Below are 18,888 nucleotides of genomic sequence, written 5' to 3' on the forward strand. Positions count from 1 at the left end.
TTTAGGCACATGTTTTATAGTTCAATAAATGCATTTGTTTTCTTTATTTGTATGCCAAACCTCTCTCAGTGATATTTTAATTAAAAAAATTTAATTTGTGATTTTAGTCTAATTTTGATTAAATTAATATAATGCATTCGCATACCAAACTGTCTCTGCAGTAATTCTTTCTTTAATTGAAGATAAATATAAAATAAATGCATAATGCATTCCAGTTGTAGTGCTAATCAAATAATAAAATAAATCTAGAAATTAAATTAAATAAAACAAAAATACAATTACAGTATAGATTTATTCATTTGTATTGCACTATAAATTTAATTTTAAAATGCCATTTTAATATTTAGTTTTTTTTTTTAAACTAGTTTACATGCTGAGCCGGCCCTTGCAGTAATGAATTCTTTAAAGATAAGAAACATATTCTTGTATAGTGTCATACAAATAAATATTGTTTAAATTTAATTTTATAGAATAAAATAAATGCATATCATAGTGATTTGAAGTGCTATACACAAACAAATGTATGTGTACAAAGAGATATACTGTCGTTCAAAAGTTTGGGATCAGTAAAATGTGTAATGTTTTTACAGAAGTCTTTTCTGCTCATCAAGGCTGCGTTTATTTGATTAAAAATACAGAAAAAATGTAAAATGATAAAATATTGTTGCAATTTAAAATTGTTGTTTTCTATTTTATTTTAATTAAAATATTTTTTATATTTAAAAAAATAATAATAATTTTAATATTTATTGCTGTGATGAAAAGCCTAATTTTCAGCACTTCAATGTCAAATAATAAATCATTGTAATATGCTAATTTATTATCAGTTTTGAAAACAGTTTGTTTCTTTTTTTTGGAATGTGTGATACTTTTTTCATGTGTTTTCGATGTTCTTTGACGTTTTATATTTAAAAAAAATCCTGAAAAAAGTATCACAGTTTCCAAAAACATTAAGCAGCACAACTGTTGCCAACAATGATAATAAATCAACATATTTGAATGATTTCTGATGGATCATGTGGCACTGAAGACTGTAGTATTGGCTGATGAAAATTCAGCTTTGCATCACAGAAATACATTATATTGTAAAGTATATTAAAATAAAAAAACAGCTATTTTAAATTGCAATAATATTTCATAATATTTGTGTTTTTTTCTGTATTTTTGAATAATTCAATTAAAATTTTATAAGCATAAGAGACTTCTTTAAAAACATTATAAAAAATCTCTGATCGCAAACTTTTGAATGACAGTGTTTGTAGCACTTGATTTTGAAACGGCTGCTGACCCCTGGACGAAACCAGTATTCTGGCTAATTTGAATTTGCATGAGTGTAATATGCTATATTTCCTGTGCTTTTGTGTTTAGGCATTTTATCAGATTGCTGCTCACAGTCTTTGGAATGTATTGATATTAGAGTTACTGTAGACCAAATACAGTTCATTAATTTACTCTCCCTTCCTGTTTCTGATTAATGACACTTCAGTATCTCATTGATCTTACCAATTCTCAGCCAGTTGAACTCGAGCTTTGAGGATCATATGAAGTACTAATGTGTTTTATGAGTTAAACAACAGCGTTTGCGCTACAGGAGATTGATTTCTAGAGGAAAGGACGAACCTGCTGACATGGTCAAATATTTGATAACGTTTCAGGCTGCTGATGAAGAGAATTTTCCTTCTTTCTTTTCCTTTGTTCTTTTTGTCCCTCAGGATAGTCTTGCCTACATACACACCTTTATGTTTTCCTTTTTCCTCCTGTTCTTAAAGGGATACTTCACCCAAAAATAAAAATTCTGTCATTAATGAATCACCCTCATGTCGTTCCAAACCCGAAAGAGCACAAATTAAGATATTTTTGATGAAATCCAAGAGATTTGTGACCCTGCATAGACACCAACAGCAGCACCATTTTGGTTGAAAAGAAGTAAAGGACCTTTAGAGATTCATGAGAGTGCAAGTCTTCTATTTGTCTATTGCTGACAGTTACAAAAACTACCGTATCATAAATAATATCATAAATGCAATGTCATGGTACTGAATAGTTCCTGTCTTGAGTACATCATGACATATTCTCGAGGTACTTCTAACAATACAGTGATATTATCATGGTACTGTTCCAAAAAGAATAGTATTATCTTCAAATACCAAATGTAATTAGCATTTGTTTGCGAAGGGTGGTCTGAGATCGCAAAGAGTAGTGTTTGATCTGTAGTCTCGCAAGTAATAAACACACTCAGAGAAATGTTTTCTCTGCCCACATCTATAATTCATTGCAGCAGGGCAGAATCTCACTCTGTCTCAAACACACAGACAGACACACACACAGATTGAGTCAGTCATTAGCACTGCAGATGGATGTGTGACTCAGCAGAACTGCCATGCTGCAGTCGCTGAGTTTCACTTCAGTTTGAGCATTGTCATACACGATCCTAACAACTGGAAATGCTGTACAGTACATGCAGTAAAAGCTGGAGAACATTGTAAACAAGGTGGGAATACAGTATTACACCCACCACCAATCAAGTGCACCTTTTTTCACAGTATTAAGTAAATATGCAATACTTACCAGCCACTGTGGTGGGCGACCTGTTTTTAAACAAAAGCCTTGAATGTTAAAAGCCACTGTGAGACATTGGCACACTCTTGTTGAAGTGACACCTTCGATAATATTATGAGAAACAGACTAAATAAAAGCTGGCAAAGCATGCGTCTAATTGACTGTTTGTCTTGAACTTTAGGTTTCGTTTTAAGCATGTAATATTACCATTTCTAATGAAGTTTTTGAGTAAATTTTGGACACACATACAGTTGAGGTCAAAAGTTTACACCGACCTTTCAGAATAGTGATAGTTGTTCATGAGTCAACAGTTAAACTGCCTGCTGTTCTTCAGAAAAATACTTTAGGTTGCACAAATTGTTTTGGTTTTCCAGCGTTTTTTCTGTATTTGAACCATTTCCAAAAATGACTATATGAATTTGAGATCCATCTTTTCACACTGAGGACAACTGAGGGACTCATATGCAACTATTACGGAAAGATCAAACGCTCACTGATGCTTCAGAAGGAAACACGATGCATTAAGAGCCGGGGGTGAAAACTTTTGAACAAAATGGAGATGTGTACATTTTTCTTACTTTAATAAAGCATTTTTTTTTTCATTTAGCACTGCCCTTCAGAGACTACAGAAGATACTCACATTTTTTTTTCTCAGAGGACAAAATAAGTTAAATTTACCCTGATCTTCAAATTCCAAAAGTTTTCACCCCTGGATCTTAATGCATCATGTTTCCTTCTGAACCATCAGTGAGTGTTTGAACCTTCTGTACAGTAATAGTTGCATATAAGTCTCTCAGTTGTTCTCAGTGTGAAAAGATGGATCTCAAAATCATACAGTCATTGTTGGAAAGGGTTCAAATACACATTAATGCTGGAAAAACCAATAATTTTTGGGACCTGAAGGATTTTTCTGAAGAACAGTAGGCAGTTTAACCGTTTCAGGGATTCATGAATAGCTATCACTAACAAACAACAAAAAAAAAAAAAAAAAAAAAAAACAGGTAACAAAATTCAGGTAACAACACAGTATTAAAATCAAAGTGGATGTAAACTTTTTTAACATAGTCTTTTTTTTTTAAAGATTCAATTATTATAATCTCTTTTGGACTATATGTAAACATCTTTTATGTGAAATATCTTATTCAGGTCAGTATTAAATAAATAATAACATGCATTTTGTATGATCCTTCTTATTTTGGTAAAATAACTAACATTTGGCAGATTCTGAAAGGGGGATGTAAATTTTTGACCTCAACTGTACATAATAGCCTACATCAAACCATGCACACACAGTCACACACACGTCTGCAGCACGACTCCAGTCTAAAATGCTATAATATAGTGGCTGTCTGTGTGTATGTGTGTGTTTAAGGCAAGCAGAGGCACGGTAACAGAATTCAAAAGACAAGTAAACAAATGTGGATAAATATGGCTGTGTCTGTGTGCAGGCTGTGGCTAATGAACACAGTGCTTAGGGTGTGAGCGTGAGGTGTTAGCATATGTTTGGTGCTGGAGGCTGGAGCAGAGCTGATCTGGCAGCTGATGATGTAGATTAGACTCCAAGCTGATGGATGCAGACATCTTTAAGATGTGACCTAGATCTTTTAATATTCTCTTTGAGTTCCTCTCAAGTCATGGAGATGTGTGTGTGTGTGTGTGTGTGTCCCTACAGACCCGCATTGTGAGCCAGCTGTTGAAGCACAAGGCAGATCCTTCTCTCCTGAACTGCAACCAGGACAAGCCCTCAGGTACAAACACACACAGAAATGGCACTAGTGGTCAACCAAAAAAAAAAACCTGTCATGTTAGTGTGCGCAGTATAAAACTAAACATATACTAGCTGCGTCAAACAACATCGTTCATGTTCCTGACTGAAGCTATAGTCTCCAAATACACTCAAACCGAGAGTTGATTCTTAACAACATGTTATCACACTTCATGAAGGAAGGGTTTGTAGTCATATTTCACACTGATTTGCAAAGAATGGGGAAAAAGAATCCAAAAAAACACCAACTTGAGGAGATGTAGGTATCAGTTATATAAAAAATATATCTATCTATCCATCTATCCAGCAAAAGAACAGTATGTGGACATTAAATCTACCAAAGAGCTGCAGAATCTCCTCACTTTCTTAATATAACCGAATATATAGTACATCTGTGTGACTTTCACACATAATATGGCTGAAACCAAAGTTGTCAGGGATGTGTTACACACTTGTGCCCCAGTGTTTAAGTGTGTTAGACTGTTCTTCCTCCGTAGAGATTTCTGTCGGGTGTGAATATTTCATAGCTGGGCAGATTCAATCAGTTCTCTTTCTCTGCTGATGTCTGTGAAACTGCTTCCACTAGCCTGAAGCTCTGGATGGTTAATCTAACAACTACTGTCACAGCTAATTGAAGCCAAGAGATTCAAAGGGAAATATAATGAGAAACAAGATTTTGCTTTTTGCAAAAAAAAAAAAAAAATTGATGTGCTAACATTCACATTTCAGAACTCCCAGTTCATTTATGGGAGAAACTTGGTTATTGAGAAACTGTGTGATGCTTTTTGTCATTAGTATATCACTGTGTATGTCTACATATCAAAACTTTTTCGACTTGGAGGTGACATCACTTATTTCATATTTTACTGTTTCTGTACATTTATACATTTTAGCAGACCCTTTTATCCAAAATGACCTTCACTGGATTTAAAGCATACAATTTTGTCAGTAACCTGCAGGAATCAAACCAATGACCTTGGCAAAAAAAATAAATAAATAAATAAAAATAAAATAAAATAATGGCAATATACCAATTAACCTGTACTGTCAAAATACAGGTAGTAAAATTGCACATGACTTCTCCATTAAACCGAATAACGCACGCAAATGCAATAAACATTAATAAATAAGAAAAAAAAAAACTGTTTTTACTCCATCTGATAATTCATATTATTTAATCCCAAAAAACATTTTACCATTTAAAAATGTATTTACTTATTTTTAATTTTAATTTTAATTTTTTTACAGTGAAATTAAATGTAATGCAATGGTTTCACTGTATGGCAAGGTATCTTACTAAGAACAAATTGGCAGGTTTTTAGCATTTTGTAGCATGTTTACAGACTAATGTAAAATTGTATACAGTTTATTTCTTTTAAAACTACTTTGCAAACTTCACATGCAAAGAAGTCAGATGTCTTATGATTGGTCATTTAAAGGAGGCCCTTTACATAATAGTATTGTAACTTAAAGCATCGTTTTTGTGTCAAAATGAAAATAGAAAATATTTTGAAAACAAATATAACCCTTTCTGGCACATTTCCCTCTGAGTTTTTTTTTTTTTTTTTTGCACAGAACTGTCTAATATGATTTTTATGAGCATGTTCCTGTCTTTCATTGCCATTTGCAATTAACTGGGCTGTTTCCTTTTTGATATGCCTTTAGGGCCACTATTTAAAAACCCTGTTTGCATGCACAATAAAAAACACAGCTGTACTTAATAGCAAATAGTTTGCTGTTGTTTTGAGCGTAAACCTTAAAAATCAAAGAATAAAACTCCCAATGGAATAAGAAAAATAAACTTAAGAATCAAGATACTTTAGTACTTTAGTAGTCTCAGTATCTAATGCAATTTAGCTTTTTTGTACTGGGAAAAAAAGTATTTCTTCCTCTTTCCATTGCATGGCTTGCAGGAGCATTAGAGATACTCGTGCACCTCATACTAAACCTCCAGCGAGGTGTTAGATCAGTCTCCTGACTCTACAGACTCGCTTTTCTACCTCTCCACGTCTTCTTTCCCCAGTGCTCTGCAACTCAGACTCCAATCAATAGCTCATCCTAAGACTCTGGCTTAACTCAAGGATGTCTGGGATGAAACGTAGAGCCAAAGTGAATCCTTTCTTTTTACGTGAAGACTCTTTAGAGAGCGGAGTATATATCTGACTTTCTAAGAGAATGTGTGCCATTGCAGAATCATTCTCTTGGATGTCACTCCTCCTTCGGTACGAAAGACAAAAGGCTGGTCCCTTACGGTTCCTTTCATGGGGGACGGATTATCCAGTTCCCCGTCCCCCGATCAGAGCACAGATGGATCAATCTGAAGCAAGGCTCAATGCCCATCGCATTATGGCCACAACCTTGTGAGAGACAGCAGGGGCTGAGCTACAGAGGGAATGAGGGAGTAAATCGATTGGGCCCCAGGGAAAATCATGGCCCAAAATGATATTATAAATGCTGTCTTTAGTCACTAATAATTGTCTTATTTTGTAGAGATGGAACTGTTTGCCTTCTCTATTGAAAGGAATAGCGTAGTCAAAAAAAATAGTTTAAATAAAGTTATCTTTCTAACCTAATAATGGGAAGAAAGTCACTTTGAAACCAAATTCATCTATAAATGTATATTTTTCTTTTAACCTTCTGCTACAACTGAGCAATCTCTTCTGACTTGCAGTAGGATGATTTATAGATTGGCCCACTGTGACTTTGTTTTTTTACAGACATAGCTGCGACTGAGCAGATTGCAGAGATGCTGATGAGAGCAGAGGAATTCTGGGTGCAGAGACAGACAGACCCTTCGGCTCCGTCTCCACAATCAGAAGAGCACTGCACTGAGGCCAACCAGGACAGCAGCCTGCCTGTAAAGAAACTGTATGTATAGTAGTCACAGACTTTATTTATGATTCATTGAATGTGTTGCCAATTCATGGACTTCATAGATTTAGACAATAAAGAAATGATGAGCAAATTTAGACTGACATTCAGGCTGAAAAGACCTACTTAGATTAGTAGGTAAATAGTAAAATTAGAAGTTTATGTATTTATATCAGGATCATAAATTAAGTTATTTTAGACAACATTGCAATCTTTGCAAGCAAAATGGTTCCAAATGAAGCCACAATAAAATGGTGTTTAAGAAGCAAACAGTGGTGTTTTGTTACTTAATGAATTGAGATTTTTGAATGAATCAGTCGAATGAATGATTCAGTGACCTATTTATAAAATCTGTCACTTTTTGATTAATTAATAATCTATTTTGAAAAAAATGGTCTGTCATCTATAGTTCTATCGTTCTATCATTCTATCAGTTATTCGTTCAAGCTATTGTTCGTTCATTCATTCTGTTCGCTTGTTTAATCTATTGTTCTATTGTTCATTCTTCATTCATTCTATTTATTTATCATTCTGACTATTGTTCTAACGTTGCATCTTTTGTTTGTTCTATTTGTTCATTTGTTTGTTCTGTGTATCGTTCATTTGTTTTATTTATTGTTCTATTTATCTATCTATCGTTCTGTCTATAGTTGGATCTTCCATTCATCCTGTCGTTCATTCATTTGTTCATTCTACCTATTGTTCATTTGTTGTCTTTCATTCTATTTATCTGTCGTTCTGTCTATCATTTTGTCGTTCTAGTTTGTTCAATCTATTGTTTGTTCACTTCTTCCTTCTATCTATCATCCGTTCATTCTATCTGTCGTTTGTTTGTTCTATATATCGTTCTATTCTTCTCTCTGTCATTCATTCATTTGTTTGTTCTATCATTCGTTTGTTCTTTCGTTCTATTTATCTATCGCTCTATCGTTCGATCTTTCATTTGTTCTATTGCTCGTCCATTTGTTTGTTCAATCTAACATTTGTTCATTCATTTATTCATTCTATTTTTCGTTTGTTCTGTCTATTGTTCATTTGTTTGTTCTGTGTATTGTTTGTTGTTTAACGTTTGTTTGTTCTGTCTATCGTTAGTTTGTTCTGTCTGTCGTTCGTTTGTTCTATCGTTTGTTTGTTTGTTTTGTCTATCATTCATTTGTTCTATTTGTCATTCTATTTATCTAATCGTTCTGTCTATTGTTTAATCTTTCATATGTTGTATTGTTTGTCTGTCGTTCATTTATTTGCTCATTTGTTTGTTCTATCATTCATTTTTTCTGTCTGTCTATCATTCATTCCTTTGATCTATATATTGTTCGTTCATTCTATCTATCGCTTGTTCTATCTGTCTATCTACTAATGCGTTTATGCCATCTTTGACCTAAACAGCATGCGTAAGTGCACCTAAATGCCACTTTAGATGCAGCTTCTGTGCCTCCATGGTAGTGCAAAGATGAATTGTGTTGATATCGATTGCTTTCTTTCTTATTTTTCTTTTCTTTCTTCTTTCAGGGCTACTATGACTCTCCCCATCTCTAGGAGGGACAGTTTGTTGGAGAAGGAGGCCATGTTCAGGGACTCAGGAGGAGCTCTGACACAGCAGCCTTCACTTGATAACGGGCTGGATGGACCATATCCCAGCGCTGCAGGAAAACTGGAACAGGTCAGAGGAGAGTAGGGACCTTTACTGAAGAAAATTGTCCTTTTAAAGATAGTTTAAAAGTTCTAAAGTGCATATTATGGTCAAATAAAACATAGTCTAAGTGTTAAAGTGTTATATCATGCAAGCTCTGTTACAAACACAGTGACACGTTTACATGTACAGTACGACATTTAAGGCATCACAGGTAGGACTTTAGGTTGGATGCCTGGAAGGCTAGGTTTTATATCCTGTCTAAATTGTGCACAAGAATCTATAACTGAAACAATCCTTTAAATTCACTAGCTTGAAACAACTGTATTTTGTAGTGATCTTACACATTCAGAGTGATTTATCTTGTTCCTAAAGGGTAATAAAGAGAAATGAGTAACATCTAACACACTCAGATTCTGCCTCACTACGGCAGGCTTTGAATTATGCATTTGAGAAGTCCTTACCTGCTATTGGAGAGTCTAAAGTGACCCCACTCACCCTGAGACTGACCCCTGACCTCTGAAAAAACAGGGAAAATCAGTTCCATTACTCATGTCTGCAGTGCTGTGACGCTAGGAAGAAGAAAGTAGATTTCTTCTAATGAAAACAATAGCTTTCTTTAAAATAACACACCCTGATGAATTATTCACAATAAAACAATAAAACCAGGGGTGGCATTAATTATTTACTTATCCTTGTATTGTTCCAAACCTAAATGTTTGTGTGAAACACAGCAGAGAATTTCATATTGACAAAAACAAAACAAAAAAACATGTAAAAAGCAATATGACAATATAATATAAAAACAATATTTAAATTATTTGAATATTTCAGATTTTGTAATTAGGTATGTGTTTTGTGTTCCAGGTGAAACTAATGCCTCCTGCTCCTAACGATGACCTTGCATCCCTCAGTGAGCTCACGGACAGCAGCCTGCTCTACGAGATGCAGAAGCGCTTTGCCAACGACCAGATATATGTATGTAAATACAGTACACAAACGCATATACAGTACAATCACTGGAGCTATAATAAAGCATACAGTTTGTTAGTCAGAATTGTATATTAATCAGTCACTTCCTAAATCCTCAAATGAAGAATAAACACACAGTTAGGAACCCAACCCTCCATCTAGCCCATTCAGGAAGAGCCTTTCATTCTGTCTTAACCCACTCTGAAGGAGTAGACATCCGGATTCTGGCCTCCATCATAAACTCTGTGGGCTTTCGCCAAGCCATCCGGTCCAGTGTGTCTTTCACACACACACACACACACACATTGTTGCTGGATCTCTTGTCTTGAAGTCTTAGACAGTGGCCAAGGCCTCTGTTTGTAGCGAGGCCAAGGACTGGTGTTTGGATGGCAGCCCTCTAGGTCTCACTGTATTCAGGCCAAAGACTAGAGCCAGCCCTGGGGAGATGAAAAGACATTCTTACATTGACTCTCTGTTAACGGCTGCTGTCCTTACTGCTACTGTTACCACAATGGCTGTTGCTACTGTTACAAACCCCGTTTTAAAGTGTTCGTAGGGAAGGGGTTAAGCGACATAACAAGGACACGCGAGACCACAGATACCAATTCAACCGTTTATTAACAGATCTAGAGGGCTCACGTGCCGCTTTCGGCAACAGGCAACATATGCATCAAATCGTTAACTTAAATAAACACAAACACAAAGAAATAAACATAGCGAAAACAAACAAATGAACAGATCAACCAGAAAACAAAGCAAACACACCACTCATCAGAGGCTGACTTGCATCAAGACGCGCACGAAGCTCGCTGGATATAGCGCTTCGTAAAAGGTGGCTGATCAGCGGGAACATAGAGCTTCAAAACGTGTGCGAGTCATGCTGTCAACCGAGCCAGGAAGTCACTGTCCTGGACACGCGATGGAAACAGGGAGTGCCACAACACAATCTCGATTCCCCCTCATATCCAATTCAGCGCTCACTAAACAGGCCACAGGTGTAACGGGGCGGAGCTCAAACTCGAGAAGACAGGAAATAACCAAATTAATACAAAGAAAACATATGCAAACACAAAAATAAGGACCAAGTAACTTTGACCGTAACACTACTATAAATCTTGGCCACTGATGTTTACTATACTGTACAGTCGTGGCCAGAAGTTTTGAGAATTACATAAATATTGGAAATTGGAAAAGTTGCTGCTTAAGTTTTTATAATAGCAATTTGCATATACTCCAGAATGTTATGAAGAGTGATCAGATGAATTGCATAGTCCTTCTTTGCCATGAAAATTAACTTAATCCTGAAAAAAAATTTCCACTGCATTGTTAAGAAGGCTTCAGGGCGTCCAAGAAAGTCCAGCAAGCGGCAGGATCGTCTCCTAAAGAGGATTCAGCTGTGGGATCGGAGTGCCACCAGTGCAGAGCTTGCTCAGGAATGGCAGCAGGCAGGTGTGAGCGCATCTGCACGCACAGTGAGGCCAAGACTTTTGGAAGATGGCCTGGTGTCAAGAAGGGCAGCAAAGAAGCCACTTCTCTCCAAAAAAAAAACATCAGGGACAAATTGATCTTCTGCAAAAAGTATGGCGAATGGACTGCTGAGGACTGGGGCAAAGTCATATTCTCTGATGAAGCCTCTTTCCGATTGTTTGGGGCATCTGGAAAAAGGCTTGTCCGGAGAAGAAAAGGTGAGCGCTACCATCATTCCTGTGTCATGCCAACAGTAAAGCTTCCTGAGACCATTCATGTGTGGGGTTGCGTCTCATCCAAGGGAGTGGGCTCACTCACAATTTTGCCCAAAAACACAGCCATGAATAAAGAATGGTACCAAAACACCCTCCAACAGCAACTTCTTCCAACAATCCAACAACAGTTTGGTGAAGAACAATGCATTTTCCAGCACGATGGAGCACCGTGCCATAAGGCAAAAGTGATAACTAAGTGGCTCGGGGACCAAAACGTTGACATTTTGGGTCCAAGGCTTGGAAACTCCCCAGATCTTAAAACTTGTGGTCAATCCTCAAGAGGCGGGTGGACAAACAAAAACCCACTAATTCTGACAAACTCCGAGAAGTGATTATGAAAGAATGGGTTGCTATCAGTCAGGATTTGGCCCAGAAGTTGATTGAGAGCATGCCCAGTCGAATTGCAGAGGTCCTGAAAAAGAAGGGCCAACACTGCAAATACTGACTCTTTGCATAAATGTCATGTAATTGTCGATAAAAGCCTTTGAAACGTATGAAGCGCTTGTAATTATATTTCAGTACATCACAGAAACAACTGAAACAAAGATCTAAAAGCAGTTGAGCAGCAAACTTTGTGAAAACTAATATTTGTGTCATTCTCAAAACTTTTGGCCACGACTGTATGTCTTGATCAGTGATGGGAATATTGGTGTTAGAAATAAACGGTGTTACTAACGGCATTACTTTTTTCAATAACGAGTAATCAAACAAATCACTGTTTACCCCTTACAACGGCATTACCGTTACTGAAAATAAAATGTGGCGTTACTAAAATTTAGCTCACTGAAGCAGTTTTCCTCCAAGTAGGCACTCTCAGCCATCTATAACATCGCATTGTGTTGCATTAAATTCTGCCTTATTCCTATCAGCCTGTCTTCTTCCAGAAACAAAAAGTAGCCGAGATGATCTTGATGAATGTTCATGTTTGTTTACAGAGGTGATGTGGGTGTTTACTTACATGTCCGTGCGACTCACATGAATGTTTAAAACATTTGAACATTTAAAAAGCGGGGCCACTCGTGGGCGTGATTAGAGATGATGAGTTTAGACAGGAACCACTGGAGCTTGCGCATCATACGGATTACTTTATCAGAGAAAATTAGTTTTCTGCGTGACTTCATGTCTGTAATGCAGGTATTTGCTGAGTTTTAGGTTGTTTTATTTAGTTGTCTGTGAAGAGAGGTAACAGAGACTGAGACGGCAGAGAGCGCACTGTTTATTTACTTTATTTTACAAAAGCAAATCGTTTTGTTGTCATTATGACTGTACATACATAAAAGCAGACCCTTTGCAGTTTCAAATGATAACTTATTCTTACCTGTACGATCAAAAATGACTGAGTATTTGTAGTATTTTTCATGGTCATCAAGAAAAAAATGAGATAGACCACACTGGTGCAGTCTTCGACCTCAGAGGGTTTAACAGTGTTGCCGTAGAATGTTTTTCATGTTCGACCCCAATAACGTGGTATCTCTCACATTGTCCCACAGCAATATTAAAATAGTGTAGATTAGTGTACAATGTTTTATTCATTTAATGTATTTATTATTGGGGGCATCCAAGTTATTAGTCATATTTGATTATATATATTTTTTTTAAATAACACAATAGTTACTTTCCCTTGTAATTAGTTACTTTTATAATGATGTAACTCAGTTACTAACTCTGTTACTATTTGTGAGAATTAACTAGTAACTGTAACTAATTACTTTTTTTAAAGTAACATAAAGTAATTCTACAGCTGTAATAACTCAGTTATTCTTCATTCTATCTGTGCCGCCATGGATACTGTCAATGCCATTAGTGCTATTTATTTTTAAACGGCTATATTGTACATTATTTTAGCATTTAATTTTTTTTCCACCCAAGTCTATATACAGTAGAGTACAGTGTATACTTGCTCCAAACAATGGTAGTTTAGTTTTATATGACAGTATTAAGTTTTAAATATGAATATTTGTCTTACAAAAACACATTGATTCGCTTCAGATGGCCTTTATTAACCCTCCAGAGCTGTGTGGAGTACTTTTTATGATGGATGGATCCACTTTTTTGGACTTAAAAATCTCACCAGCCATTCACTGCCATAATAAAGCTTGGAAGACCCAGGACATTTTTTATATAACTCTGATTGCATTTGTCCGGAAAAAAAAAAAAGTCATATACACTTAGGATGGCTTTAGGGTGAGTAAATCATGGAGTAATTTTCTTTTTTGGGTGAAATGTCCCTTTAAGTCTTTCTGGACCCACGTTGGTAGGATTTTATGTCATTCCATAAATCTATTGTCTTTGAAAAATGGTTAAAGTGTACGGTCGAATGTACTGACAAGCATTTATAGTTAACTAAAATGTATTATTGAGTAACATTACACTTGAAATTAAAAATCAAGCACTTTACACATGCTTCTGTATGATATGGCACACTGAATGCTTTTATTTCACCAATTCGACTATTCAGAAGAGCATCCATTCTTGCATGTCTGTTATTCTTTTCTAAAGGAGAGTTATCTTTTCTTTTAAATCAATGAGAATACGATTACAGGAATAAATCCATCTCTATATTCATCTCCCTCCTCACCGTGGATCGTTTGAGCAGGCCTGCGGTTCATGGCTGCACGCGGACAGTAATGCCCGGCAGTCGACTACACACTGTGCTCGTTCGTGACCGGAGCCAAATCTATGCTTAATGGCCGCTGCAATTCCCACACTTTACAATGGGGCATAATGAAGTCTCCCTACTGAGGCCAATATGGAGGGAGAGAGCTGAGATGGGGCCTTTTGTGTTGCACTGTAATGGGGTCTAATGATGTCTGTCATTACGGCAATGATGGATCGAGATGGTGATGGTTACTGATCGTTTAGCTAGAGATGGAAAACGTGAGAGATGCCAGACGTCCACTTTATAAAATGGGATTGATCCATGTTTCCCTCAGCAGATCAGAAGTCCAGTCTTGTGATGTTAGTTCATTCACCTCTAGATGTAGACATATTCTTCTTTAATAGGAACTAGTACCTCTAAAGAGTGCTCGCTGATCTTAGTTTTCGCAAGTCTTGAGTCAAATGGGTCAAACATGTTTATTCTCTGAAAAACCGAGAGTCCACCTATGCGAGTATGTCAGTATTCATCTGATGATTTGTGAAACTGACATTAAAAGGTTACTGACCTTCAGGGTGTTATTGAGAGCACGCTAGTATAACACAACAGCAACCTAGTCCTCTACTCCCAGGAGGCATTGCTGTCGTCTTAGTGATAACAGGGTTTGTAATAGAGTAATCTGACCAGGAGCAAGGATTGAGGCTGGTGCAGTTGACCCTCTTGAGAGATAAATTAGCAGTTGGCCTGTACTGATACCCTCAGGGCTCATGAGAGCCATTGTGCTGCAGCTGCAGGAGGAATTATTATGGGGTGTTTAAGTGTGAGTTTATCTGAAATAGCTGATGTCGCAATAATTGGCAAGGAAGAAGAACTTGGCCACAAATAGTAGAGACATGCTTTGTAGTCAGAACTTCTACCTTCTACCTTCATTTTATAGACATGCAATACTGTTTAAAAGTTTGGGGACAGACTTGAATTCAGCATTGATAATAGCAAGAAGTGTTTCTTGCAGCAAATCAGCATCTTCATCATGTGACACTGAAGACTGGAGTAATGATGCTGTAAATCAAGTCTTACATTTTTGCATATGTTTTTCCGTATTCGTCAAAATTCGTCACACACAGAACTTTAGATGGCTCAGAATTGTCAAAACACCTCTCAAAATGCTTGATACTGATGTGAAAATGCAAAAAAAAATTAACCCGATCTAATTTTTTTTAAAATGATGGACGAAAGTTTCGAAGGCAGTGTATAAACGTGATTGACTCAGCGTGAGGTTGTATTTATTTTTTTAAAGTGCAAAGGTCTTCAGGTCCCACTTTGGTTTTTCAGCGTTTTTGTGTATTTGAACCCTTTCCAACAATGACTATAAGATTTTAAGATCCATAATTTTCACACTGAGGACAACTGAGAGACTCATATTCAACTATTACAGAAGGTTCAAATGCTCACTGAAGCTCCAGAAAGGAATATAATTCATTAAGAGCTGGGGGTGAAAACTTTTGAACAGAATGAAGATGTGTAGCCTACATTTTTCTTATTTTATTTTGTATTTTTTATTTAGTACTGCCCTTCAGAAGCTGCAGAAGATACTTACATGTTTCCCAGAAGACAAAATAAGTTCAATTTCACCCCCTGGCTCTCAATGCATCGTGTTTCCTTCTGGAGCATCAGTGAGCGTTTGAACCTTTTGTAGTAGTTGCATATGAGTCCCTCAGTTGTCCTCAGTGTGAAAAGATGGATCTCAAAATCATACAGGCATTGTTGGAAAGGCTTCAAAGACACAAAAATGCTGAAAAACCAAAGAATCTTTGGGACCTGAAGGATTTTTCTGAAGAACAGAAGACAGTTTAACTGTCCAGGACAATCAAGGGACTCATGAACAACTTTCACAAAAAAAAACAACAACAACATAGTATTAAGAATTGTTTGGTTACCAACATCCTCAAAATTTCTTCCTTACATTTAAAAACAGTGATTAGTTCATTTTGGAACGCTCTAATTTTACCAACCCGATAAACAAGACAATATTTTAAAGGAGACCAGTGTATCTTTGACTGACTTTTTTTTTTTTTTTTCTTGTCTTTTCAGACCTACATTGGACACATTCTTCTCCTCATTAACCCTTATAAGGACCTGCCCATCTATTCTAATCTGGTAAGTACAGAGACACATTTTATGTTGCTTTTGTTGTTGTTTATTAAATTAATGTTTAATTCATCGGCAGTATGATTTAGAGCATTCATCTGTCTATCTACTCATTTTAAGCCATTCTCTAGTTCACACTCTGTAAGCACAGCGCAGCACCTTCAATTCAAACAGGACTTGATCTCTTGATAAATTATTCATGTCCTTCCTGACAGTGATAGCCTATTCAACATACAGCGCGCGCTTCCTGTGCCCTCTTCATCTACCCATAAGATCTCCGCTCCTCCTTCCTCAGTTTATTTCGGTATCTTCCTTCGGGTTATTAGAGGTTCTCAAGTTTAGCGTCCGTCCAGCCCGACTGCCGTCCCCTCTGATACAGCTGGCTGTCCACCGAAAGGCAGAGTTGATGAGAGCACACTCATCAGGGACTCACAGCATGTGCTGCCCGCCGCTAAGAAAAATAAAAGATGACAAGATGACCATCTGTCCACCGTAACGCTTTACTGGCACGTGAAGGAGAGCAGAGGAGTAGATGAAACGGACACACACACACACACACACTTTATAAATGATATGCAGTCGGTCCGTTGGGGCGTCTGTCCCCTGTCGGCCCCCTGCATCAGAGACTCATTTCAGGCATGATTTCTTCACTGTGTCCCCCAGATTGAGGCTTAGAGTGAGAATGATGCATTGAGAGAGAAGGACATATGTGATGGTGATCAGACCACCATCATGCTCATGTTACATCACCTGACCCCCTTTATCATAAACTTTAATCCAGGGTCTGTATATCCATCCCTGTCCTTTAGTACAAAACTTCCGTCTTGTCCCTCCAAACTGTCCAAGTGCTTCTGCTGGGCTAATTTCCTGTCAATCATAGTAACTGGGGGCTAAAACTTTTTAACCACAATAAAAGTGAAAGATTAAAAAATCTCCACAGTAAAGGTTTGTTTGTGTGTGTTTGTTTTGTTTTGTTTAATTCTTGTTTTGTTGTTGTTGTGGCCTTTATTTTAATGTCTTGTTTCCTTTTACATTTTTTTTGTCTTGTTTTGTGTGTTTTATTTAATTTTGGTTGGTTTGAGTTTTGATTCTTTTTTTTAAATGTTTGTTTTTTGTTTTATCTGTCTTTTTGTTTGGTTTGTTTTTGTGTTTTTTTCTTTGTATTGTGTTTGTAAATTCTCTGTGTTGTGGTTTTTATTTAATTGTTTTGTTTCTTTTAAATTTTGCCTTTGTTTTCTTTTGTTTTTGTTTTATTTAATTTTGTTTTGTTTTTGTATTTTGTTTCTTTTAAATGTTTTTGTTTTGTTTTAGCTGTTTTTTTCTTTGGTTTGGTTTTGTGTTTTTTTGTGTGTATACTGTATGTTTATTTCTTTTTGTTTTGTTTCTTTAAAATTGTTTAATTTTTATTTGCTTGTTTTGTTGTTTCTTTTAAATGTTTGTTCGGTTTCTTTTGTGTGTGTTTTATAGTTTTGTTTGTTTTGGATGTTTTTTATTTGTTTGTGTTTTTATATTTGTTTTTGTTTATTTTTTTGGTTTTTGCTTTGTTAGAATTTTCTGTTTTGTTTCTTTTAAATTTTTATTTTTGTATTTTCTGTGTTTTTTTCTTTTTGTTTGGGTTGGTTTTGTCTTTATTTTGTTTGTGTGTGTATACTTGTGTTTCTTTGTTTTTGTTTTTTGTTGTGTTTGTTGTTTCTTGTTTTAATTTGTAAAGTTTGGTTTCTGTTTCTGGTGTGGTTTTATTTAGTTTTGGTTGTGTGTTAGTTTTTTGTGTTGTGGTCTTTATTTTAATGTTTTGTTTCTTTTAAATGTTAAATTGTTTTTGTGTTTTATTTATTTTTATTTACTTTTTTGCTTGTTTTATCTGTGTTTTTGCATTTGGTTTAATTTAGTGTTTTTTGGTTTGTTTTTTTGTGATGTTTGATTTTCTTTCTTTGTTGTTTTGTCTGATTGTTTTATTTGGTCTCTTTTTTGTTTTGTTTATTTTAAATGTCTTTTGTTTTGCTTTTGTGTTTTATTTAATGTTTTTGTTTGAATTTTTCTTTCGTGTATTTTTTGTGTGTGTATGTGTTTTTTTGTTGTGTTTGTTGTTTCTTTTAAATTTTTGTTTGGTTGTTTGGTTTCAGTTTTTATTTTTTACTTTGTTTTGGTTATGTGCTTATTTATTTTTGTTGTGGTCTTTATTTTAATGTTTTATTTCTGTCAAACGTTTATGTTTTGGTTTTTGTGTTTTATTTAATCTTTATTTACTTTTGTTTGTGTTTTGTATAAAGTTTTTGTTTTGTTTCTTTTAAATATTTGTTTTTTGTTTTATCTGTGTTTTTGCATTTTGTTTGGTTTAGTTTTGTGTGTGCATTTGTTTTGTGTTGTTTGACTCAAATTATTTTTTTGTTGGATTGTTTTGTTTGGTTTTGTGTTCATATTTTTATTTTATTTTTTTTCATATTTTTTGTTCATATTTTTTGTGCCTGTTAAGGCGACAATTTCCTTGATTCATACACAGCTTGTGTCTCACTCACTCTTCCTCTGTCCTTCCTGTGTCCTCTATGCCTCTGTCATACAGCTTATGTGTACAGTATATGTGTTGAGTCTCAGTGGTAAAGGGTAA

General features: G+C 35.7%; 1 protein-coding gene across 1 annotated transcript in view; it reads left to right on the forward strand.

Moving 5' to 3' along the window:
- The window catches only part of myo16 (myosin XVI), a 341,691-nt gene that overhangs the window by 156,383 nt on the left and 166,420 nt on the right, over positions 1 to 18,888 (forward strand). The window contains exons 8-12 of the mRNA XM_073846062.1: positions 4,232 to 4,307; positions 7,042 to 7,192; positions 8,705 to 8,855; positions 9,693 to 9,803; positions 16,227 to 16,292. Of these exons, the coding sequence (XP_073702163.1) occupies positions 4,232 to 4,307; positions 7,042 to 7,192; positions 8,705 to 8,855; positions 9,693 to 9,803; positions 16,227 to 16,292 (555 nt within the window). The remainder of the gene's footprint in view (positions 1 to 4,231; positions 4,308 to 7,041; positions 7,193 to 8,704; positions 8,856 to 9,692; positions 9,804 to 16,226; positions 16,293 to 18,888) is intronic.

Source organism: Garra rufa, chromosome 8, assembly GCF_049309525.1.
Source record: "Garra rufa chromosome 8, GarRuf1.0, whole genome shotgun sequence".
NCBI classification, from domain to species: Eukaryota; Metazoa; Chordata; class Actinopteri; order Cypriniformes; family Cyprinidae; genus Garra; species Garra rufa.